At 34.2% G+C, this 24,697-nt stretch overlaps 2 protein-coding genes across 5 annotated transcripts in view; one reads left to right on the top strand and one right to left on the bottom strand.

Moving 5' to 3' along the window:
- Positions 1-5,964: 5,964 nt before the first annotated feature.
- On the top strand, positions 5,965-8,006 carry LOC110636257 (flavonoid 3'-monooxygenase). Its single transcript, XM_021785903.2, has 3 exons — positions 5,965-6,452; positions 6,627-7,076; positions 7,158-8,006. The coding sequence occupies exons 1-3, from the start codon at positions 5,970-5,972 to the stop codon at positions 7,800-7,802; spliced, it is 1,578 nt and encodes a 525-aa protein (XP_021641595.2). The 5' UTR covers positions 5,965-5,969; the 3' UTR covers positions 7,803-8,006.
- A 1,010-nt stretch (positions 8,007-9,016) lies between these two features.
- Positions 9,017-24,697, bottom strand: part of LOC110636254 (DExH-box ATP-dependent RNA helicase DExH14) — a 43,499-nt gene continuing 27,818 nt past the window's right edge. For 3 of the 4 annotated variants that reach the window (XM_058132401.1, XM_058132400.1, XM_058132402.1), the window contains 14 exons: positions 20,143-20,292; positions 19,871-20,062; positions 19,713-19,778; positions 18,240-18,395; positions 18,003-18,146; positions 16,447-16,514; positions 15,906-16,071; positions 15,753-15,815; positions 14,297-14,392; positions 14,015-14,182; positions 11,384-11,554; positions 10,211-10,360; positions 10,017-10,148; positions 9,017-9,480 (listed from right to left, as the gene is read on the bottom strand). In XM_058132401.1, the coding sequence (XP_057988384.1) occupies positions 9,379-9,480; positions 10,017-10,148; positions 10,211-10,360; positions 11,384-11,554; positions 14,015-14,182; positions 14,297-14,392; positions 15,753-15,815; positions 15,906-16,071; positions 16,447-16,514; positions 18,003-18,146; positions 18,240-18,395; positions 19,713-19,778; positions 19,871-20,062; positions 20,143-20,292 (1,824 nt within the window). In that variant the 3' untranslated portion in view covers positions 9,017-9,378. Of the gene's footprint in view, positions 9,481-10,016; positions 10,149-10,210; positions 10,361-11,383; positions 11,555-14,014; positions 14,183-14,296; positions 14,393-15,752; positions 15,816-15,905; positions 16,072-16,428; positions 16,515-18,002; positions 18,147-18,239; positions 18,396-19,712; positions 19,779-19,870; positions 20,063-20,142; positions 20,293-24,697 lie in introns of those variants that run through there. The other variant, XM_058132403.1, reaches the window with a different exon arrangement.

Below are 24,697 nucleotides of genomic sequence, written 5' to 3'. Positions count from 1 at the left end.
TTTATTGTTATAGAATTATTTAGCATGATAAAATTTTATTAGAAATTATTGATGTTTAATTGTAATTTACTTTCCCAAGCCCTTCCCCCCAAAATATGAAATGGATCCAACTAGAATCACTGATTTAGTCCATCAAATCAAGTTGGTTCTTTTTTCCTTTTAAATTAAATTTAATAAAATAAATATTTGATATACAAGGAAATTTTTTTTTATTAATCATTACTTGCAATATAATTAATATATATATATTTTAATTAATATCTATTGACTACACTAAATTTCATGCTCAATAATTATTAAAATAAAATTATTAAAGAATTAATAAATGTAATAATATTAGTAATTATAAATAAATCGAGAAATAAAAATTAAAATTTGATTACAAAAATTGAATAAAATTTAAACAATTTTTCAAAATTTAAATGATTTTATCAAAATTAAAATGATTGGATAAAATTATTAAAATATAATAAAATTTGATTTTTTTTAGTTGATAAGCCTTTAATTAATTATAATATAATTAAACAAATTATAAATAATTAAAAAAAATAAACTTCTTGATATTTAATTTAACATAACTAATGAATGATATATGATGCATGATTTAAAGAAAAATAGAATTATAATTAAAGAAACAAAAATTTTGACAAATTTACTTTATATTCAACATGAGATGAGACGAGCTTATTTTATATAAAAAAATTTCCATCCATATGCGTAAGGCAATAATTTAATCAAACTAATTAAGAAATAAATTTTAAATTAATTATAATTAAAATATATGTTTAATATTCTAATCAAAATTAGCCATAAAATGAAATCACTATAACCAGCTAATTCAAAGTAAATAATTTTTATTTTAATAATTATCATTAAATGAATTAATAATTAATATCTTATTTATTAGTAAAGACATATAAATGAAAGTAAAGTAAATAAAAAATAATATTTATATATATATATATATTTTAAATTGACAATATATAAAATATAATTGATTGACACAAAAGTCAATATATAAAATATATCGTGCAAGTTTTTTTATAAAGCATTAAATTTTTTTACTTTTTAGATTAATTTACATATAAAGTTAATTTAATAATATATGACAGTAAATAAAAATTGTAAATTTAAAATAATAATTAATTTATTAATATGAATTAAAATTTATTAATTTTAAGAATAATTTATTAATATAAGCAATTTATTTTTTTTAATAAAACAATCTGAATATAATAAATGTTAAAAATGGAAATAAAATTTTATACTTTAATTATATTAATTATATCATTTAAATATATAAAATTAAAAAATAGATAAAGTGGTTTTAAAATAAATTAGAACATAACAAACTAAATACTCTATCTATTCACTTTTATCTGTCATCTTTTAAAATTATTTTATTCATAATTATTTGTTATTTTAAAAAATTAAAGAGTATTAATTATTTTTTTAATTTTATTATTATTACTAATAAACACAATAATTATTTATATAAATTCATAAAACTCATCTTAATACCTACCCATTTATTTCTTAATTATGTAAAATAAAAGGTAATTTAGATAAATTAAGAAATATTTTATTATGATTTAGATAATTTAATTGTTTCTCTAATTACTATTGAAAAATCTTAAATAATAAAAATAAATAAATAAATTATTTAATTAAATATTTATATTGAAATATATATATATAAATAATAAAAGTATATAAATTTAAATATAATTTCGTATGTAACAACTGTTAAATTCATTCTAAATTTATGATAACTGCATTAATGGGATGTGGAGAATATTAAGAAAAAGTCAGTTCAAATAGTTTGAATAGCGAGTTGAAATTAGAAAAAAAAAAAAAATAAAGTCCTTTTTTTTTTTTGAAATATCTCAACTGGACTTAGTCATATATAAATGGAAATTTTCAATTTATTTGAAATTAAAATTATAAAACTATTCAAATCCTATATTTTGAATAGTTTTTTTTTTGTTGACTATAGTGATTTGAAAAAAAAAAGTTAGAAAATTATAATAATTTTGTCAAGATTATTATTTTAAGCATTTTATAAAAATTAATATATTTTGAATGTATAAAATGTGATTATTATTTATTACTATTTTTGAGTCAGTCAGATAAAATTATTATTTTAAATTCATTTTGATATCAGAATGTTTGGAGATTAATAATGCATAAGAATTTAATTTAATTAATTTTTATATTTAGAAGTGTAATAAATAAAAAAAATTAATTTTAAAAGAAATAAAAATCATGTGATTGTTGTGGGAAATTCATACAATTTTCAAGTGAGTTGTATTAGGTATTATTTTAAATTAAGAAATAATAGAGATATAATATAAGAAAAAAAAAGGGTAAAATGAGATCATATACCTTAGACTAATTGATTTTTATTTGATTCAATGACAATTTTGTCAATCCATGGCCCTTTTGAGACTTTTGATTTGTCCAGTGGCTGTAATATTCTCCGGCACCGTTTGATGGTGACGCGTATGGTTTCACCATGGATGAAAATTATGAAGGACGACAAGTCTGAGTCACAGGTGGCATTTGATCTCTCTCTCTCTCTCTCTCTCTCTCGATTAAATTTTTGACTTTTGTTTTTCTCTTTTTTCTAGATAAAAATCATTGAATTTTCATCCAAAAAATTAGTTGAATTTGGTCATATAGTGGGGTACGCGTACACACTAACCTGTGAATGTGATGGACAATCGACGAAAATTAATGAGTCATTATTATATAGATATAAGAATAAATTAGGACTGTTTAGTTTAGTTATTATATCCTATTGAGTTATGGTTTATGTATTCCAAGTATTTGATAAAATAATATTTAATTATTATTATTAATATATAAAATAATTAATAAAAATATTAATTTTTTATTTTTTTATTAAAATTGATATATAATTATTAATTTATTATATACATGTATGAAAATTAAAAATATAGCTATCTTTTTAATGTGTATATATTTTTTATTATATAAGAATGAATATTATAACTATTTTAATTATTATCTACAATGTTTTTATATTTATCTATTATTTTTTATAATTATGAATAACTTATTAATATAAAAAATTAATTTGGAGACTCAAAAGTTTTATCATTAATAAATTTTAAAAAGATAATATAGTATAAATAAAAAAATTAAATTAAATTAGATATTTATTGATTAAAAAAACTCTTATTTCAGAGCTGATAAAAATTATAATTAATAGATAGTCCATCAACTATCTACTACAGTTTTGATAGATTAATCAATTTATTTATTAACGATTAAAATAAAAAATAATTAATAAAATTTTATTATAGTTATGAAAATATAAATTATAAAATATATTATTAAAATAAAATAATAAATAATATAACCATTAGTTATTATTAATTTTATATAATGCAAGTAACTAAATGATTTTTGGACATCAAATATTTCCTCTGGTATTTTAAAGGATATTTATTGATAAACGAAATATAAGTCTTTATAGGAGTGTACACAAATTTTTTTTTTTTTTCAACTAAGGTATAAGAAATTCATTAATCTTTAAGAAGGTAAAAAAAAATTATAAAGTTTGTCTGCTCTAAAGGATTACAAGCAAAAGAGTCCTTATGGAGCATATTATGGGCTAAAGAGTAGGCAGCTCGATTATAGTTCCTGCTAACAAAAGGAAAATGATACTGAGAGACATAAGAGATTAAGATAGAGAAATCATGAAAAATTCCCAACAGATCAGCGAGAACATTACCACCATTAGCAAATGAAATAACATTCTTAGAATATCCCTCAAAAAATAACCTTTGAAAACTGCTTTTTTTTTTTTTGGCCAATAAGATAGCTTCTCTACAAGTTATTGCTTTAAGAATCAGTGAATCAGTAATCCCAACTATCATTCAACAAAACCAACCGCTTGAAGAATTGCGAGCTATAATGGCAACAGGGATATCAACAGCAGCATCGAAGTTAATTTTAACAACATCAGAATTTGGAGGAGACCAATTAAGACTTTGGATGTGAGAAGATGAGGACGGCAGAACTGCTACTTGATTTGCTGCTAAAAATTCATCAATAGCTTTAGAAATAATGTCATGAAAAGGCCACATTTGTTGATAAAAAAATTAGAGCATTTCTAGCCTTCCATATAAACCATAATAAATGAACAAGCAACAGTGTTAGTTTAGTATGATCAGCATGGGATGAAAGAATAGCCATCAATTCTGAAAAGTAATCATCCAATGAAGAACTATGAAGCATCAATGATCTGACGGAGAAGGAGAGTTGAGCCAAACCTCCAATACTCTCGAGACAAGTGAAAAACAGATGAGGAAGGGTTTCAATTGCTCAATAGAACTTGCATTTGGGAGGAATAGTTGTATTCTTTGATGAATTAATTCTCCACAAGGCAATTAACTTTTGACAAATTTTCAAAGGAAAACTGACAATTTACTTGGTAGAGTAATATTCCAAATTTGTTTCCAGAACCTCTCATTAGTAGCTACTGTGAGAGGACCTAGACCTGTCGCAATAGTAGAAGAGGAATGCTGAGTGATTCTTTTTACTATATAATACCCGGATTTGACTGTATAAGCTCCTGATTTGGTATAATGTTGTGAGAGTTGATCATTGCTTTTAAAAATAGATGAAGGAATTGCCAAAATGTTTTGAACTTCATCATCTTGGAAATTTTCCTGCAACACTTAAAGATTCCAAAAACAACTATTTGGATTCATTAACTGGGACATCCAGTTGATATCAGGATTATGAGACAACTTGATGCTAGGAAGAGTAAGAAAAGATTTTTGAAATCCATTTTTTAGTTTTGCATAGAACTGAAGTACCATCACTAATCCTCCATCAAACACCTTTCTCTAATTAATATACTCATTCCCCACATGATACTTTGTCACCCAGTCGATACATTTGAGCTTGAATAGCCTCTATTAAAAAAGAGAAGGGATAATATTTACCTTCCATAATTCTTGCAAATAGGGAATTAGGTCTTATAATCAATCCCTATCCTTGTTTAGCTAAAAGAGCTCGATCTGTTGAAATCCTGAAGATCTTTAAAACCCATCCCACCTCTTGAACTTAGCTCACATATTATCTTCCATGAAATCTAATATAGTTTCTTTTCATCTTTATTTTGACCCAACCAAAATTTTACTATCATTCAATTAATGTCTTGACAAAGTAAAGCAAGTAAACGAAAACAACTCATAGCATATATTGGAATAGCTTGGGTGACAATTTTGATATAAGAGTTTCTTTTTCGCCTTGTGATAAAAGTTTTTCTTTCCTACTTGCTATTTTAGATTGTATCTTATCCTGAATCATAAGAAAAAACTTGCTTTCATGATCTAAAAATTGGGGATAATAACCCAAGAAAAATATCATAATCCCTTGTATCTGAGATCTGAAATATAGCAACTATTTCATTTATAACCCGAGTTGGAGTATTTATGCTAAAAGCAAGAGTAGATTACTTATAGCCGGCCTACTGATGAAGAACTTGGGCAATCAAATTAGCTTCATAATTACTAGTAGAGAGTGATGAAACCATCTGCAAATAAACTATGGCAAATATAATATAAGTAACAAAAGCTTTGTACCAAGAAATTGCTACAAAAATACATCGATTAATTTTAATTTTTCTAAAAAAATAAATCGATTAATTTTAATTTAAAGTTACAATTTACTTAATAATTATAATTAAAATAATAATTAAAACCATTTATATTACAAATCAAACAGTACTAAGCAGTCATGTCACCGATGGTTGGTTGATCAGTTAGCTACCATTCTCATGAAGTTGAGCTAGCGCGTGTCTAGCTACCACCGTAGACCGCAAGCTCGCACGTTGAAACCTGTTGTCTACTCGCCTACTTTTTGTTGTTTTTCAATTTTTTAATAGCAATAGTTGTCCTTACTGTTTACATATATATACATAATCCATTCTCATGAATTTTAACATCGCTTCAACTCACTTTAACATGTCTACTCTCATCTTCTACTCTATAGCTTTCGCCACCTTCCTTTACTTTCTGCTCCACCTTCGCCAACTCTTCCTCCACCGTGCCTCCCGTCCTCTTCCACCAGGCCCAAAGCCATGGCCTCTCCTTGGAAACTTGCCTCATTTGGGCCCTAAACCCCACCACTCCTTAGCTGACTTGGCTCGAATCTATGGGCCTCTCATGCACCTTCGAATGGGCTTCGTGGATGTTGTGGTGGCGGCTTCTGCCTCCGTCGCAGCCCAATTCTTGAAGGTTCATGACGCGAACTTCTCAAACCGGCCGCCGAATTCCGGTGCAAAATATGTTGCTTATAATTACCAAGACCTTGTGTTTGCACCATATGGTCCGCGGTGGCGCCTGCTTAGGAAGATCAGCTCCGTCCACCTCTTCTCCGGCAAGGCGTTGGATGATTTTAGACACATTAGACAGGTTAATAAATTATTATTATTATTATTATTATTATTGTTTTAATTTTTCCATATTAACATAAGAATGACAAAAAAAAGGAAAAATTATTATTAATAAAAATGACAAAAAACTTTTATAGAAATTTATACAATAATTTCTAAGACTTTTTACCTAAATGGTACACTGAGCGTGCAGCAAGAAGTAGCAGTGCTTACACGCGTACTAGCAAGTGCGGGCCAAACGCAAGTTAACCTAGGACAATTGCTGAACGTGTGCACCACCAATGCCCTTGGGCGCGTGATGATAGGCAGAAGAGTGTTCAACGACGGTAGCAGCGGTGGTGATCCAAAGGCAGACGAATTCAAATCAATGGTGGTGGAGTTGATGGTGTTGGCCGGAGTTTTCAATATCGGTGACTTCGTTCCTGCTTTGGAATGGCTAGACTTACAAGGAGTAGCAGCCAAAATGAAGAAGCTCCATAAGAGATTTGATGATTTCTTGACTGAGATTGTGGAGGAGCACAAGATTAAATCTGATGGTTACGAAAAGCACAGAGACATGTTGAGTACGTTGATTTCTTTGAAAGAGGATGCTGACGGTGAGGGAGAGAAGCTCACCGACACTGAAATCAAAGCATTACTTTTGGTACTTTCTTTGCAATAAAATAAGATAACATTATTTATTATTTTTTAATATTATTATTAATTTTATTTCTTTTGGTTGCAGAACATGTTTACTGCAGGTACCGATACTTCTTCAAGCACAGTAGAATGGGCAATCGCAGAACTCATACGCCACCCTAATATCTTGGCCCAAGTCCAACAAGAGCTTGACTCGGTCGTGGGCCGAGACCGTCTCGTAAATGAATTAGACCTAGCCCAACTCACCTATCTCCAGGCCGTCGTCAAGGAAACCTTCCGCCTCCACCCATCGACACCGTTATCTCTTCCACGCATCGCAGCAGAAGACTGTGAAATAAATGGCTACCGCATATCCAAGGGCTCAACTCTTCTGGTGAATGTATGGGCCATAGCCCGTGATCCAGATGTATGGGCCGAGCCGCTAAAGTTTAGGCCCGAAAGGTTTTTGGCAGGAGGAGAGAAGGCAAATGTTGATGTTAGGGGAAATGATTTTGAGCTAATACCATTTGGTGCTGGACGCAGAATATGTGCAGGAATGAACTTGGGGTTAAGGATGGTTCACTTGCTAATAGCAACTCTAGCCCATGCATTTGAATGGGAATTGGCAGATGGGTTGATCCCTGAGAAATTGAACATGGAAGAAGCTTATGGGCTAACCTTGCAGAGGGCTGTGCCCATGATGGTGCACCCAAGGCCTAGGCTATCCTCCATTGCTTTTAATACTGCATAGGAATTAGGACACCTCCCACCTCTCTATTGATAGAATCGAGTTCTATTTGTCCCATAAAACGCTGATGTATGTCGGTATTTTAGTTCTAAATTAATAAAGAAAAGTAATGGGAGTATATGATGCTACTCGCACACCATATGTAAAAAATTATGCTTGGGAGCTTATTTGTATCATATTCTCGTATATAATATATACTTTTTCTTAGATAGTTGATCCCCAAAAATGATTATATATTATTTGTTGGATTATATCACTTGCAACAATTTAATTTCATAAATTGTAAGGATTTATGTTAAAAAATAGTGTAAGAAGGAACATATATTTATAATTTTATTTATATGAAAATAAATTATAACTTCAACTACTATATTTGATTAATTATTATTTTATAAATTAAATATTACATTTTAACTCCATGGATTTGGTTATTCATTTTTTTCATATTTTTTAATCTCGATTCCGTTATCTGGTTAAATATTTCAACTATAATATAACTATAAATTATTTTTGTAAACATAAAAATAGGTGATTGAAAAGTAAAACTTCAAAAATAATAAAGAATTAATAATAGTTTCAATAATTATTTTAAAATCTAGAACTGCCATTAAAATTACTCAATTAAGCATTGAATTAATATTTTTTTTTTCTAATAGAAAGAAAACTCCACGCCCGATTTCTGCCGTTCATTCGAACGCTTCATCGGACCAGATTTCAAAGACAACTTCCGATATTCGAATTCTATTGAAATTTTGAATTATCCTCTTTGGTTACAACAACTCAACTATGTTAATCCAATCTCAGTAAAAGTGTCAAGTATCTTGTAAGAGATACTATGACTAATAGAACTCGATGGAAATAAAAAGATACAAATTGCAAATACATTAAACAGCATAAACATTTGAATAATATAATTAGAGAATTTTATTTATTATTTGGTACTTGCGAGACATTCGTGATTCATTAATTGTATACTTAGAACATTGATAAATCATAATTGAAATATTTTAACCAGTGGCTGCCACCTGGAACAGGACTATACTGAATGAACATATAACTTTGCTCCTAACAAACGGTAACAATCATATTAGCTAAATCAAGTCCCATTACACACGACTCCATAGATCGGAATTACAATATAGGACTGATCCATTCTTCATTTCTTCTCAGAAGAATGTGGCTTTCACATTGTAGGATCTACAATTCATGACAAAAAGTAAGCATTCAACATTCACATGTAATTATTTCCAAGGGTTCAATATAGCAATCTCTACCATCTAAAAGGCTGACTCAGCTACACATACATGAATAATTCTGCATTTAGACTACTAAAATAATAAATGGTAACCTGATATGCGTGGATTGTCTAGGACCAAATATTTACAATTTCAGACAAACATCGAAGCTCAGTCATCAGATGATCTGAATCAGGCCTCTATAGTTAGATCTGGTACAGATAAATGTAATGAATCTGAGCTTAGATTGAACATTTGCTTTGAAGTACGCTCACTTTTATGATGAACTCTCACTGATTTATTTGGAATTTTATGAACGTGATTGGCCCCAAAATATCTTCAATTCAAACGGCTGTTCCCATTTCTTGAGACTTGACTAGTTCTTCAATGCAATGTTCTTGTTCAAAACCAAGGTAACAATCAGAAATTAACATCAATTTTGTCCCCTGTAAAAGAAATCGATAAAGAGTACTATCTTGTTAACAAAAAGACATTATGAACAAGTTGCAAGTAACACTTATTATGCAATTTATCGTCTTCTGAACATCACAACAGAAAAGCCATTGTATCTGCCCACTGACTCACCATAACAGAAAAATGTTCAGAATATCCTAATGCATGTTCATAAAGTTTTTGTTGCCTAAACAGGGTCCTGGCAACTGTGATTTGGATATGATCCTAAGCTTGACCATCTGCTCCAAGTACTCTGAACCTGATGTTTGTGCTTGAAAACATGATGTTTTCTGCACATATCATCAGAAGTTATCCAAATATTCCTTTCATCAACAACATTCCAATTTTTCTGCTTCATATATTTAGATCAACAAATACTTTCTCCCTCCTTTATTTGCAGAGGCTAGGCATGGATAAAAGGGATGAGGATGTTCTTTTCTTATCATGCACAACCCCAACATAAAAAGACAAGTGCACAGAAACATATAGAAGAAAAGTCATAGCTTTAAAGAAGGGAAGGCATTTTGACCTGTAAAGTGGTCAAGGATGATGGTATATCCATGCGAGTAACCAAGTGATCAGAGAAAGAAACTCTCTTCAGAGCATATAGTTCAGAGGTGGATGAGTTGCCAAGAACTAACCACCATGCTTCATCTTTTACCTGCAAAATACAACGAGTTAGCTTGTTTTACTAACTATCAACAGAAAAGAGGCACACTTTACCTTAGGAAATCGAGGGACAAAAGCCCTTGATGTGCCTTTCCTGGAGTTTGTCTTCTCCAATTTGATGTTCAGGGAAAGAGACTGTTTGCCATCAGTGTCCGTCTTCTGAAGTTTTAACTTTGTTTTAATGCAGGGAAAATGATGCAGATCCTGACCAAGCAGAATATAAGAGTTGAATAAGAAAGATAATTTCAAATTTTATGTTTTGTTTCAAATGGCTACTTTCCCATATTGGCTATCATGAAAAGCAAATACTTCTTTTCAAATTTTGGTGGATGTCTAACCATAGTAGCAAACTGCCCAGGTGAATATAGACACACCTTTAAGACAACCAATTGAATAATTTACTTCTCACCTAGAACTCTGAACTCTTGCACAAAGGTCATTTTTAGCAAACAGAATACTAGGTTAGGCTCCCACTAACTTCTTACATGGCAAACTAGTTAGTTTACTCTCCATCAACAATGACTCGATAGAAGTCCAATCTTTTGTCTTTAAAAATAATGGTCTTGTACATCTTTTTTACTTCTAGCATATGATCCTAGTTGTCTTGTGCGGAAGGCAACTGATGAGGGACTTCTCTGGAAGTCCTTACCCCATGAGCTACTGCAAAGCCTTGTTGCTTTGTGGGCCTGTAATGGTAATGGGGTTTGCCGCCTTGATGGTTGTGGTCATTGATTACTGGCTCATGTCTGTTCTTCGGTGCTTCTGGTACAATAGCAGCAATGATTTCCAACTACCGGAAGAAAGTGCTTTCATAACTACAGAAGACTTTGCTGTAGTTACCTATTGGAATAAAGCCATTGACACCAGAAGCTTAAGCTTACCCCTCATATTCAGCATCACTTACAATTACAAGAGGACTCAAACTCTCTTCTCCAGAGCTACAGTTCTTACTACTAATGGACATTCTAAGCATGCACCAGTAATATTCAGTTGATTCAGTGCACCACATCCATAAACCTTAAAAGGTTCAGTGCACAGTCTAATCATCCCCCCTTTCTTGCAACTGTGGGACAAACACAGAATTGAGGCCAAATGAATGTTCCAAGTATCCCAGAAGCTTAAAGCAGCATAAGCATCATTGCTTTTCACCTCTCTCTTTGGCTCAGGGGCAGATGAGTCACCTATCCCCCAAAATGCATAATACAAATAACTTAACTACAAGCATACCTGATACAATCTTGAAGCAGGAAAATTTCCAATCATAGCCTGCAAAGTTGCCTTGGGAAGATCCAACAGATGCTGCACAGTGGAGATTCCTTTTTTGTTCAATGATGACAAAAGATCAGTATTCATGCATGGCAACATCCACAGGGAAGAATCTTTTTCAAACCACAGACCCTGACAAAACATTTAAAGAATTACACGGTTTTTTTCAATTAGCTAAAATGAAGATTAATAAAAAACTACAATCATAAAAAACGTAAGTCTACCATATGGCACACCTGTACCTTCACTTATGGCAAAAAATGTACATAAATTTCATATTTTCACTTTGAAGAAGAATTTAATATCTCGGAAAACTATAGTAAATATTAAGAGATCTCCAAGACATGATTCATAAATCATGATACCTGACATTTTTGTGTTATAAAATGATTCATTAACCAACTGTTCATAACAGTTAAATTGACCAGAGATAAAACAAAAGGACCTTTATGTGGAGGATTAATTTTTCTCATTCAGTTCATTCAGAGACTGCCCTCACAGAACAAAGTGACAAGAAGACCGCTTGCAAACCCAATTCCTAAACAATGCAGTTGATATTCTTAGCAACATGCAGAGTATAATAGATTTCATGAGATAATATTAAGAGATAGTTGGATTGATGAAGATGAGGAATTTGATTTTTTTTTTTCTATTTATTCTGCATTATGCATTATGAGTGGCCATACTAGACTAGATAAAGTCCGTAATGAGAGTATTAGAGAAAAGGTAGGAGTGGTGCCAATTGAAGAAAAGTTGAGAGAAGGGAGATTGAGGTGGTTTGATCATGTAAAGCGTAGAAATACGGAGGCTCCAGTTAGACAAGTAGAGCACATTAGGTTAGAGGATAGAAAGAAAAAAAGACTTGGAGGAGAGTAGTACAATATGACCTAGAAGCATTACACATTTTTTATGATTTAACCCAAAATCGTTTAGAGTGGAGAAAGCGAATCCATATAGCCGACCCCAAATTTTTGGGATAAAGGCTTAGTTGAGTTGAGTTGAGTTTATGAATTAACTCCGCCTAAGTAGTTTGTGCTTAGCCGGTCTCAAGCCCGGATAAAGGAGGAGGGTTGCGGTAGGTAACAACTGGGTAAAAATTTCGTCACACCTCATGATATTCTACATTATGAATTAAATTTAAGCCCAGCATAGCAAGGGAATTACTTTCCAATATCACATTCCACAAGAATTTTGGCACAACATTGTTGAGTTTGTTTTTGGAATTCTCTCATCTTAATGTCAAAGTATTTATTTTTCGAGTGGGATAACATGGAAAATAATATCACAGGGCTAGTGGTCAGCCAGCCAGCTCCTAAGCCTACTTACCATGATTTCTCACTAGAGAAGGAAAAGTCAGTATATCAGCTTAACAAGCAAGCAAAAATAAGAGAACAACAGAAGAAATAGACAAAGGTGACAAGGAAAGAATGAAAGTGTAAAAGATGCACTAAAATACAGAGCTCAGAACTCAGAAGGCTTAATGGCTACACAAATATACATCTGGATCCAGCCTTCAGAATCTAGGCTATAAACTCACCAGTCACCACATATCACTTGGCTAAACCCATTCCAGAACTTCTATCCAGCACATTCCCATTTACATTGTTATCCACATAAGCTGGCTGCTTAAACTGAACACTTAATTTTTAATCACTCATATCCGCCAGACTCTGACTATAAGTTCACTATAAAGAATATTAATTACAATGTGACTAAACGCTCTAGGGATGATTATCTTTTCACACTTAAAAGCAAAGTGCATTTAGTTGAGTCTAGGTTAGCACCCCTTTCATCCTCTTAAGAAACAGATGCATTTTCACAAAGCACAAGTGCCAGCACTCCTTTTTTATTTTTTGGCCAATAACATTTAATAATGGCCTAATGACAAAAAGAACAAAAAAGTCATGAACTTTGGCACTTCTATAGTTCTACAATTATATCCAGTGCTTTTAATTTTATCAAGAGGTCATAAACTTTAACAAGTGACACAATTGTGTCCGTTGCAAGTCTTCTGCTCATAATTGCCATCAATTTATTATTAGGACCGACATTAAGAAGTTGATATGGTATGAGCCTTTTGGAGAAAATAAGTAGGCAAAATAGCCATTGCCCATTAACCACATCAACAAATTACTGGGAATTTTGAACAGAATAATTTTTTTTTGGTTTACAAAGTGGAGGAGAAGGGACTCAAACTTGAGACCTTGCCCAATTGAAGAGAATACAAATACAAGATACAGTAGAAACACTAATTAAAGTTTATTACCCAAATTGATAAAATAAAACTTTTTTTTATAATAGTAAAAAGCATCATTTGTTTTTTTTCTTCTTTATTACTGACCCTACAATAATAAGCTACCTATGACTCCATTTGCAGCATGCTAAATCAGAACAAAGCATATTTCTCTTTTCAACATGTAAGTACATGATCAACATGAATACAGCATGAAATTCAATGGTTGATTTAGTATAAACTGAATCAAGCAAAAGGTTTTAGGCTGTGTAAATATCATGGAACTTGCAAACATGTACAATAACAAGGGTGGATTCCCTCCATTCTTAGTTATAAACATGAAATACAAAGAGAAATACCTGCATGACCATTTGCAAAAGATGCATGCAAGTAATTGAGCTTAAAAGCCACCCACTATTGGCACAAATATCTATCATGGCCTGTATGATACGTATACTTTGATCTAACACTGATTTCAAATCTGTCACATAATCACTGATGGGTAACTCTAACTGGGAAAAATGAGCCTGAAATCAGAAAACACATGACAAGACAATAACAAATGAAGAGGAAAGAGAGGATTATTATAAAAAAGAAAGCATAAACCATGTTAGAAAATGCTGCAAATAACAACTCTTGACCTGAAATAGCAGATTTGCTTTGACATGTGGATCATCTAAGCGATTCTTGTCCACCATATATCGAACTCTCTGAGACAATGCTTCATTATAATTTTCCTATGATGAGGAAATTCACCAGTTAAAGAAAACCAGCTTATACATGCCTTCTAAAATAAAACTTTACAAGCCCATAATTTTTTGGCAACACAAAATAAATTATGCCATCACCCACACTGCTTCCCACCCAGGCATGGCTGCTAGTTTGGTCCAGGTCAAAATTGGCGGTTCCGGTTCATTGGTTCAAGGGAATCAGACTGCAGGGACCCCCTTGGTCCCAGTTCCAGTTTGGTTTTAATTACATCTAATGATTGAAATTTTTTCCCCAAGGGAAAAATCCAGTTTTGATCCAGAACCAGATTGGACCAACCTATTCTGGTTCGGTTCAAAGATGGTACTGTCAGCCAGTTCATAGCAGTTTTGGTTCCAGCTTAGACGGTCCGGTTCCGGGACAGAACAGGACCGTGGCCATGCCTATTCCCCCCTACCACAAAAAACAAAAAGATAAAAGAAACGGCCGGGGGGAGGGGGGGCAGCACTTCAAAAACAGTAGCTATGATCCATTACTGCTTGAACAAAGTTTCCGAAAAACAGGCAGCATTGCCAATTATTGTTTATATTGCATCTCAAAAATCACAAAATCTAAGAAGAGAACATGTCTAATGCCACTGCCAGATGGTGAGTTCCCATCAAGAAACAAAACTAAGAAGTAACAATACAAAAATTTAAATAAAAAGAATTCTTGTGTAATGCTTTGCAGCGACAATAATATTTCAGATACCATGCAGCAACACAAGGTCTTTTTCTTTAAACATAAATAAAACCACTTTTTTACAGAACCTTTATTAAAATATCCCTAAACCTTTATTATGTCTAAGTTTTGACATCTTATGTTAGTTTTCTCCTGTATCCATGCCAATGAACAAAGCTAAAACCATTTGATTTCTTTTCCATAAAACATGGAATTATTGAAGAAGATGTATTACTGTATTACAGCATCTCTCTCTCTCAGCAGGTTAACACTCTTTTATCTTCAAATATGAAAAACAGAGCCATGTAGCATTCAAGGGCTAAAACAGCAGACTCATAATAAACAATCCTGGAAGGGACAAATATAATCAAATGCGGAATATATGGCCAGCATTGATGGATATCTCAAATTTTAGGTTCACTTGTTTACCATTTAAATTTTCATTTTTTCGTGCTACATATGTATACAGGAATGCACCCCAACACGCCCTCCCCCTAACATCATCCAAAAAACAGACGATATTCATCAACAAATGTCACGGGAAAAACTATCACACAGAATTACTACACAATCTGCAAATCTTAGTACTAGTGCAAGTTTTTGTTATAACTTACTGTGCCTGTAGCATTCAACTAAAAAATCTAAAAGATGACAAGCCAAGAAAAGTACCTCGTTATGCCGCACAGGAAGTTCATCATATTCAGAAGCACCAGATAGAATATGCAAAAACACCTATGACAAATACAATTCTGAGAAAAAAGATTCAACATAACCACAAAAATTACTACAATAAAACCACCTCTTCATCTTTTAAGAACTCACTTCAAGAGATGTATCTGGCCCTATATTTGATCCAAACATTGAAACAGTCATGTAGCTAAGGTAATACTGTGATGCTATCATGCCCAACATCATAGACTCCACATTGTCTTCATTCATCTTGATGCACCCACTGTCTTCCAGATCCTCAAATGTGTTTTGCACTAATCTACCGAACATAAATTGTCATACCGTTATAACCGGGAAAATTGCAAATTGCAACAAGAAAATTTCCAAAGAAATATGGTAATCATGTTATGACCTGCTTTTGATTATAATTAGTGAATATTGAACAATCAATTAAAGAGTGATCATTCAGTTATTTCATTTCCATCGTAGCAATGGTCATCATTTTATTTTCTTTTCTACATCAGCTTTTCTGAAGCACTATTGTTTGAGGTGCATTATGTCATTAGTTGAATTAGTTTTTGGGCTGAAATTCATATTGTGTTGTTTAAAGGATCATCAACTTCAAAGTGAAAATTGCTTAAGTCTGTTTTAGGTTTAAATCAGCCAAAATAATCACCTCGCAGGCCCTTATTACCTAGACATATAAGAACTCAGAGTTTCAGGTTCTGCATTCTCTAGACCATAGTAGGCGGGATTAACCATCTGCAACGTACACCAATAATATCAACTTTAGTGGTTAAGAGTGAAAAATTATTGACAGTTCAGATAGAGAATTTATAGATTGCCTAATGTTACTTCTTGTAATAATGAAAACACATCATATATTGTTTATACGAAGAATCTTCTTTTGATGAATCACACACCTAGACAACTAAATGCAAAACCTGCAACACAATTGGACACTAAAATATTGAAGATAAACACCAACAACATACTTCCACTAATTTAAACATGGCATTGCTTCATATTTACAATATCTCAAATAAAATAAATTATTTACTTAAAAAACATCATGCGTAATAAAAAAAAAAAAAGAAGTTCACTAGCGGAGATAGAGCAAGTAGATTGGCTATTCTATGACATCCTAACAAACAAAAGTGCTGCTATCCAGAGTTTTTAACACTCATTACACATTAATATTTACTTACTTTCAGTGACAGATGCTACATGAAATCTGTAAGTCCTAAAACATTTTCTAGGGTTGAGCAAACCGAACCAAACAGGTAAACACGATATACTAAAATTCTTATTTTAAGTAAAGCAAGAGAGAGAGAGTAATGGTGGTTGGGCTGGCTGCTATTAGCTTTTAGGTTATATATATACAAGAAATTTGGTTCAGTTTAGTTTTTCGATTATAACTGAAATAACTGAAAACTGCACACCCTTAACATTTTCCCCTTTGATTGAGTCTTAAAATTATTAAACGTGTAAAATTTTAGTGTTAAACCTAGCGATATTCCTTTTTTCCCTTTTTTTTTTGGAGGTTTTTGTTTTTGGGGTGGAGGGGGGGGGGGGGGGGTGGGGGTGTTGTGTTGTGTTGGTTGGGGGGGTTGGAGGGAGGGGGGAGGGTGTGCAGGAAAAAGCTAGGATATTAATATTATGATGGAAAGTTGGAAACATTCATTTCAAAAAGCCTAACACCATTAAGTTCAGAATTAAGATCAACACTTTCAATAGTTTTAAGACTTGATTAAAAAAAAATTGATTTAGACGTCATATAAAATTTTAAAAATTCTATGGCATTTATCTCCTTACCGCATCAACTAGGGTCAAACTTCATATCAATGAAAAAAGTTTCCCCAATAAAAAAAGTTAACTTTAGGCAGTAATATGTGTGTGTGTGAAAACGACCTAACATGATAAAGAAAAAGAGAAAAAAATTCACGCAGACACCACAAGAATGCAATACAGGTGAACTATAATAAGACCTTGTAAAATTTTTAACCCTTAAATGAAAAACTAGATAATTCATCAATTGGTCCCACTTCAACGGACTAGCAATCACTGTGCCAGATTCCTCACGTGATATGAAAGTCTTGTTGGAAAAACTTCAAAATAGATTTTAACCTTAATAGACTATTAGCTACTAACTACCAAGGACCTGAAGGATTCAAAACTAAAAACACCAACTACTACATGAGTCCATATTTTATTTTCATATTGCATCATGATGATCATAAAAAACAATACCAGTCTACGGAATAAGTAAGTCCATGTAAGGTAATGCACTGCATCCTCTTTATGGCAAATTGTGCCAGTAACTATCTCTGCATTGATGTGATCATGCAGCTGCTCCTTTAGACTACTCTCAACAGGAAATGGTTCGTACAAAAACTGCAACAAAAGAACACGTGTTACTCCCACATTCCAATACAGACCTGCTAAAGGTACCATAATATATTCAGAAGTAGCCAGTTATGATCTGACCTTTTTATAGAAGCTCTTCTTAGGTTCATGAACAAGAATGACAGCTTTTCCATGCTGATCATATTGTGGGCGGCCTGCACGACCCATCATTTGCAAGATATCTGTGATGGGAAAATCAACGTATCTCTTTGTCTTTCCATCGTAATATTCTGTTCCCTGCAAAAGAAATGTATGTTTTGCTGAAACAACATTATTTGCACTCCTGATCAAGAGATTCAACACAGAGATGCCAGAATGAACTTAAGAATTTAAGAGGCACTTCTGAAACTCTCATCATGGCAACACACTTAAGTAATGGTCTCTCTGAGTTTGCACCTCAGAAGCCAATCACTTATTCCACATGTCAAAGACATGAAATATATGACTTGTGACCGATGTTATTTCTTCAAATAATTTTTCTCCTCCGTTTTTATACTATTGAAACTTGTGTTGGTTGTGGGTACTCTTGAGGCCTAAATCTAACCTTGCAGAAAGTAAAGTACCTCCCCCAAGCTTGACTAACAATTTGGGAAACATTACACCAATGATTCACAGACCAATTGGAATAACTACATCTACCAATGTAACTTAAGATTGAAATTATAAAATAAAATTGAGAGAATTATTTTTAAACACGAATATTGATAAAGGTAAGGTAACAGAAATTAACTTTGGGAATTATTGGTATTTATTTATTTCGGCAATTTAGATTTCCTAGAATTTTTTTTTTAATTTAGCAATTACACATAATTTCTATTCAGGGAGATTTAGGTTATCATGCAAGATTTATGACTAACTGAAATCTTTTTATTTCAGAATCCAAGTCCTCTATGTTTAAGATTACTTTGACTCTACAAATATTCTTCAATGCTTCATCTTTTAACAGAATAGAAATAACGATTTCCTTAGTGTTATTTGGGGTTGTGATCTAATTCTATTTGTGATGACTGATGACAACAGGACTTCTATTTGATGCAATGACCAAGGAATTACACAATTTTTAAAATTTTTCCTTCAAGTTCACAAGCAATTTAATACAAATTGAACGTTGATTTTCAGTCCATCAAGCCCTAGAAACCTTCCATTCAAGTCCTGGTCAATTCCATATCAACTAGTTTCAAGTTCCCAATATTTCCTCCAAATAATTGTTAACAGGTCAGGTACTCTTTTATAGTGCATATATGAAAAACAGAACTACAAAACAGCCCTAAAAATTATCCTTCTTTGGAACTTATTCTGCTGCCATTTAATCCATTAAACTAGTTTTAAGAAACTTTTTCCACAGCTACCCAAATTAGTTATGGAAGTTTCTATTAAGCTTTGATTTGTCAGATAACCACAGATTTGCAAGATTTTATCTTGTTTCTTGTCTATATAAGAAAATCCAAATTATTATCACTCCCAAGACTTTCTTACATGAATAGCATATGCAAAAATTTCAACTTCTCCAGAATCAGAAGACTTGTGAGTTGTGATATACATGACTTGGCTCACCTTGATAATAACCAGATGAGCAGGAAGATTCACCCCCCAAGCAAGTGTGCTTGTGCACACTAACACCTATGATTCAATAAACAGAATCAATTTAATATTCAGATATATGTCCTTCCTAGGTAAGCAAAAACATAAGACCATTTAAGTGAGCAAAGTGCCTGGATCTTGTTGTTTGCAAAAAGTTCCTCAACCAGAGATCTGTCTTTGTCATTTAGTCCTGCATGGTGTAACCCAATGCCAAATTGTAAGGTGTGTCTCAGGTTCTGATCAGTGATCTGAGAAAGAACCATCTGCAATGCTTCTTCTGTCATACTCAGAAATTGCCTTGGATGCTCATCTGCCGCTGCAAACTACAAACACATAAAAACAGTGTTTAATGGTAAAGATGTCATGGAACAAGCCATATCCCCAATATGATGCTACATCTCACCTGAATAAGGTCAAGTGCAGTAAGCCTCGTTTGGCGACGAGACGATACAAATATGAGTACTGGCTTTATAGGTGAATGGGTACATATTGCAGCGTATGCTGGTTTGTTCATGCTATTCATCCTTGGGCAGTAATACTTCCCAGGATATCCCTGTTTAGATACCAGTGATGAAAAGCGAAATACAAGGACACTCATCAACTTCCATATAACAAGAAAAGGCAGAAAACCAAGAAATGCATCACTGGACCATCCAACATTAGACTAGCATTACAATGGGAAAGGATAACGTGCATGAATGATTAACCCAGACCAAGAAAGTCTTTTGTTCTAAGTAATAATTGTTAATTACATAGTTGAAACAGTCAAAAGTCACATATTTACTAAATAAATAAACATGTGATGGCTTTACAAGCATACATTACCAGCGGCAGACATAAATCATAGAGTTGAAGTAGTTGGACATTGTCAATTAGCCACACAGCATTTATGGACTAAACAATATGTAAATAGATTAGGAAGTAGTTAGTCATATTAATTAGGAAGATTTGTGCCTGTAGTTATGTATGTTTCCAGGGAATAATCAAGCAAAATATTCCACAAATTCCTCCTTCTTCTTCTTTATTTCTTCAAATCCAAGGACATGGTTTGGATGATTCAATAGTGTTGTTCAACAATTTGAGATGACTCGAAGTGAAGCTGATCATTCAGTTCGTTATTGTCATACTTCTCATGGTAAGAGCATTTATTTGGTGGTTTATGTCGATGATATTGTTATAACAAACAGTGATCATGATGGCATTACTCAATTAAAACACCACCTCTTTAGTCACTTTCAGACCAAAAACTTGGGTGAATTGAAGTTGTTTTTTCTTTTTCTTTTTTTTTTTGGAATTGAAGTAGCACAATCTAGTACTAGAGTTGCAGTCTCGCAAAGGAAATATGCACAAAATATATTGAACGAAAGTGGTATGCTAGATTGCAAACTTGTGGATACTTTCATGATCCAAATGTCAAACTTGTTCATGAACAGGAGGATTCACTGAGGTGAGTCAATTATCTAACATTCACTTGACCATATATTTCCTTTGCTTCCAGTGTGGTGAGTCAATTCTCCAAGATTCATGCCATAGTAAGTGGGATGCAGTAATACACATCCTTAGTGTAGACAACATATTTTGGCCGACCTTCGAAGGCAAGGATCTTTTAAAATTGAAACTTTATTTTCCGAACTTGCTGATCGCTCGTCCCTGGAGCAAATCGATCTCACGCTCAAGTTAGATTGTTTTCCGATCTCTTGGTCTTCATCAGATGAGTTCGAGTCAACATTGGGTCTCCGGACCATCCAATCTTGCCTACTGTAATTCAAGCCAGTGTCAAATCTTTGCAATTCTAATATTCTAAAGTTCCGTTCGGTATTTGGTCATGGCTCTGTCCGATCTCATGTTTGCGTATAATGTTTTTCCGATCTCTTATCTTTTGATTAATAGTCGATCTCAGGTTTAATGTTCAACTACATTCAATCAATTAAGTACTCAAGACACTTTGGTTTGGATGCTTTCCGATCTCATCAAGAAACTGAACATAAAAGACTTCAATTCATTTAAAAATATATATATATATATATATATACAAGTCAATTAGCAAGGGGGGTTTTCTCCGCCTTGCTCCCCGGTTACATTCCTCTCTCCCTCCTCACCCTCAGGCTCCTCATCGCTGTCCTCTTCGACCTCTGGGATGAGCTTATCCATCCAGGAGAAGTCCTCCTCAGGATAACGCTTCTTTAGTTCGGCCAGCAGGTCGTTATGGGCATTCACATATGCCCCAGTCTCTTTTGTAGTACTCTCCTCCTCCTTTGCCTGGAGCTCCTCCTCCTTCGTCTGAAGTTCCTTAGAAAAACGAGCGAGATCGGCAGATCGATCAGCTCGGAAGATTTCAAGTTCCCGCTACACCTCAGCTATCCTCTCTTCGCAATGTTTCACCCGATCTTCCAGTTTGACGATGTAATCATTGGCAGTGGAGAGCTGAGCCTTTGCAGCTAAGGCATCCTGGACCGCCTTAAGAATCTCCTTCCTTAAGGCATGGGCTTTTTCTCTGATCACGTATTGGTTGGCAATAGCCTCCAAGCCCAAACTCATTGTTTGAGTTAGGATATCGTCAGTACTCTCCTCGGCCAACCGGTTCCGATCTTCTTGGAAGCAGATGGAAGCGCCCATGACCTTAGCTAGACCATGATTCCCTCGAGTGAAACGGTTTCTTTCCAGCTATTGGATAAGGAGTTGAGCTCATCGGGAGAGCGTTCTAACAATAGGGCCAGAAGACTCCCCTTCTACATTGGAAGAGACCGGTGGAAGTGGACATTCAATCTGTGGAGGTGGAGAGACGACGACCTCTACTTCCGAGACCGGCTGCTCCTGAGGTCGAGGAGGAGAGCTCGGTACTTCCACGAAGTCTTGGCGAGGTGTCTGAGTAGCGGTGGCAGTGGCCTCCTTCATCGCTCGTACCTTTCAGGAGACCTCCCTCTTTCGCTTGTGGCTCTCTTTGGAAGCGTCAACACCCACCATACCTGCATAAAGAAGAAGTCAGTAAGTACGCTAAGGTTGAGAGACTAGAGATCTGAATTGTACCAGTAGCAAGACCGAGGTCAGAAAGCTAAAGCTCGTAATCTTCGATGGAGATCAGGCGCATCATCCACCATTTCAGTTCAGCCATCACTACATCTAAGCACGAATATTTATGGGTGGCCGCCTGAGTTTTTAATTCCTTCACCATGTCGTCTTCGTCTTTATTTAAAGCAAACTTCTTAGGGAGTTGGGGGACCAAATAATTCCAATTACGTGGGATCCCCTCGAAACCGTTTCGATCCTTGCTCCTAAGGATGAAAAACCGATCTTTTCAGTTCTTCAGCGAAGAAGAGAGATGGGTGAAAAGCCTACAGTTCGGCTTTGCCTGAAAGAACCAAAATTCGTCATCCTTTCTTCGAGAAAGCCTATGCAGCTCGGCAGAGACCTTAACAGTGGGCTCCAATCTCTTAGCTCAACAAAGACCTTAACCGTGGGCTCCAGTCTCTTGGCTCGGCAAAGGCCTCTAAAGGTTACTAAAGTCCGTCAGAAATTCAGATGCACTTGAGCTACCAAGACATGGTGGAACTTTAGGACGGTCTTGTAAAATCCATCCAAAGGAAAACGAAGCCCGGCCTTCAGCTGCTCCTCGTACACTATGATAAGATCGCCTTCTTCAAAGAAGTGATCGGCCCGAAAATCGCCATGACAACAAATCAGTTCAAAAGAGTCGATCCGCAGATTGTACTCCTGACTTATGGATTGAAGATCAGTTTCTTTCAGGACTGACGACAGCTCATCAACTGGCAGTTTTTCCTTTCTCGAAGACGTTACTCGCTTCAGTCTGGTAGTCGGACCAGTAACCGGAATGATGGCTGTGCTAGATCGTTTGCCTGGTCTAGTCACGTCGCCTTCTTCCGAAGTCCACGAAATATTGATAGAAGGCGGGCTCGCAGCTCTCTGACCCTCGATACCACTCATTTTCACAAAATAAAAAGGAAAATTAAACGAGATAATATCAAAACCCTTACCGGAGTGTGAATCGGTACCTGAAAACTTTAGAAAGCGAGAGCAAGTGTTGAAATCGCTACGAGAATGTCTGAAAATGACATAAGGAAACAAATGACTCACCTTTTTCCTATTTATACCCGTTTGAGCATTAAATGCTCACGAAGTCCCAAGTGACGCATCGGTTAGCGGGACCGGGCGGCCTCTTTGTCACGTTGCAAGAAGGTTCCAGAATAATAGTAAAAAAATCGGATAAATGAGATCGGTCAACTAACATCATCGGATTGAACAAATTTCCAAAACTATGGATTGGTGAATGGCGATTCGCCTAGGGATCAGATCGAGTACACTTATCAGAGATCGGAAAAATAACCAAGGCAAGTTAGATAGAGGGGAAAGATCAGGAATGAAAGAGATCGGAAAATAAGAGGAGATCCGATGCAAGAAATAGAGATCAGAATAATGACCCTAAAAGGAGATGATCATAATGGGAAGATCAGAAAAGCAAGGAATGACCCGTAAGATCAGAGAACTCAGAGAATTGAATAAATACCAATCATGGCCTTCAATTAGCTTCCCCCACCGTTAGATCCGAGTTACTTAAAGCATTACAGGCATGATCAGATCCTCACCACACATCTCATTTGCAAGGACGCCCTCCTAGCCGCCAGACGCCAAAACGGTTAAAGCAGCCCTGTGCATCCCGATCTCCACCGTTGATTATAATCGTAAGGATGGATCCGAAGCTATCGGATCAAAAAGCAGACAACAGATTCGGCATTTTTTATTCCCAGCCTTTGGATCCATTTCGTAAGGAGAGACCCTTGACCGTTGGATTGAGGGGAGAAATGACAGATATTCTGAACGGAATCCCGACCCTCCATTTTGATTCTCTTTAATTCTCCGACATTAGATTATGTCCTTTTGAATCTGAGCCCTCCGTCTCCCCCTAATAAGATCCCGACCCTTCATTTTGGACACCCGTTCCC

The sequence above is a fragment of the Hevea brasiliensis genome, chromosome 13 (genome assembly GCF_030052815.1).
Source record: "Hevea brasiliensis isolate MT/VB/25A 57/8 chromosome 13, ASM3005281v1, whole genome shotgun sequence".
NCBI lineage: Eukaryota > Viridiplantae > Streptophyta > Magnoliopsida > Malpighiales > Euphorbiaceae > Hevea > Hevea brasiliensis.
This window is presented reverse-complemented; position numbering and strand designations above follow the sequence as displayed.

Excerpts from the sequence above, each read along its gene's own strand:
- LOC110636257 (XM_021785903.2), top strand. The coding sequence starts at position 5,970 with ATGAATTTTAACATCGCTTCAACTCACTTTAACATGTCTACTCTCATC. Across the intron at positions 6,453-6,626 it reads ATTTTAGACACATTAGACAG|CAAGAAGTAGCAGTGCTTAC; the intron begins GTTAATAAATTA and ends CTGAGCGTGCAG. Across the intron at positions 7,077-7,157 it reads AAATCAAAGCATTACTTTTG|AACATGTTTACTGCAGGTAC; the intron begins GTACTTTCTTTG and ends TTTTGGTTGCAG.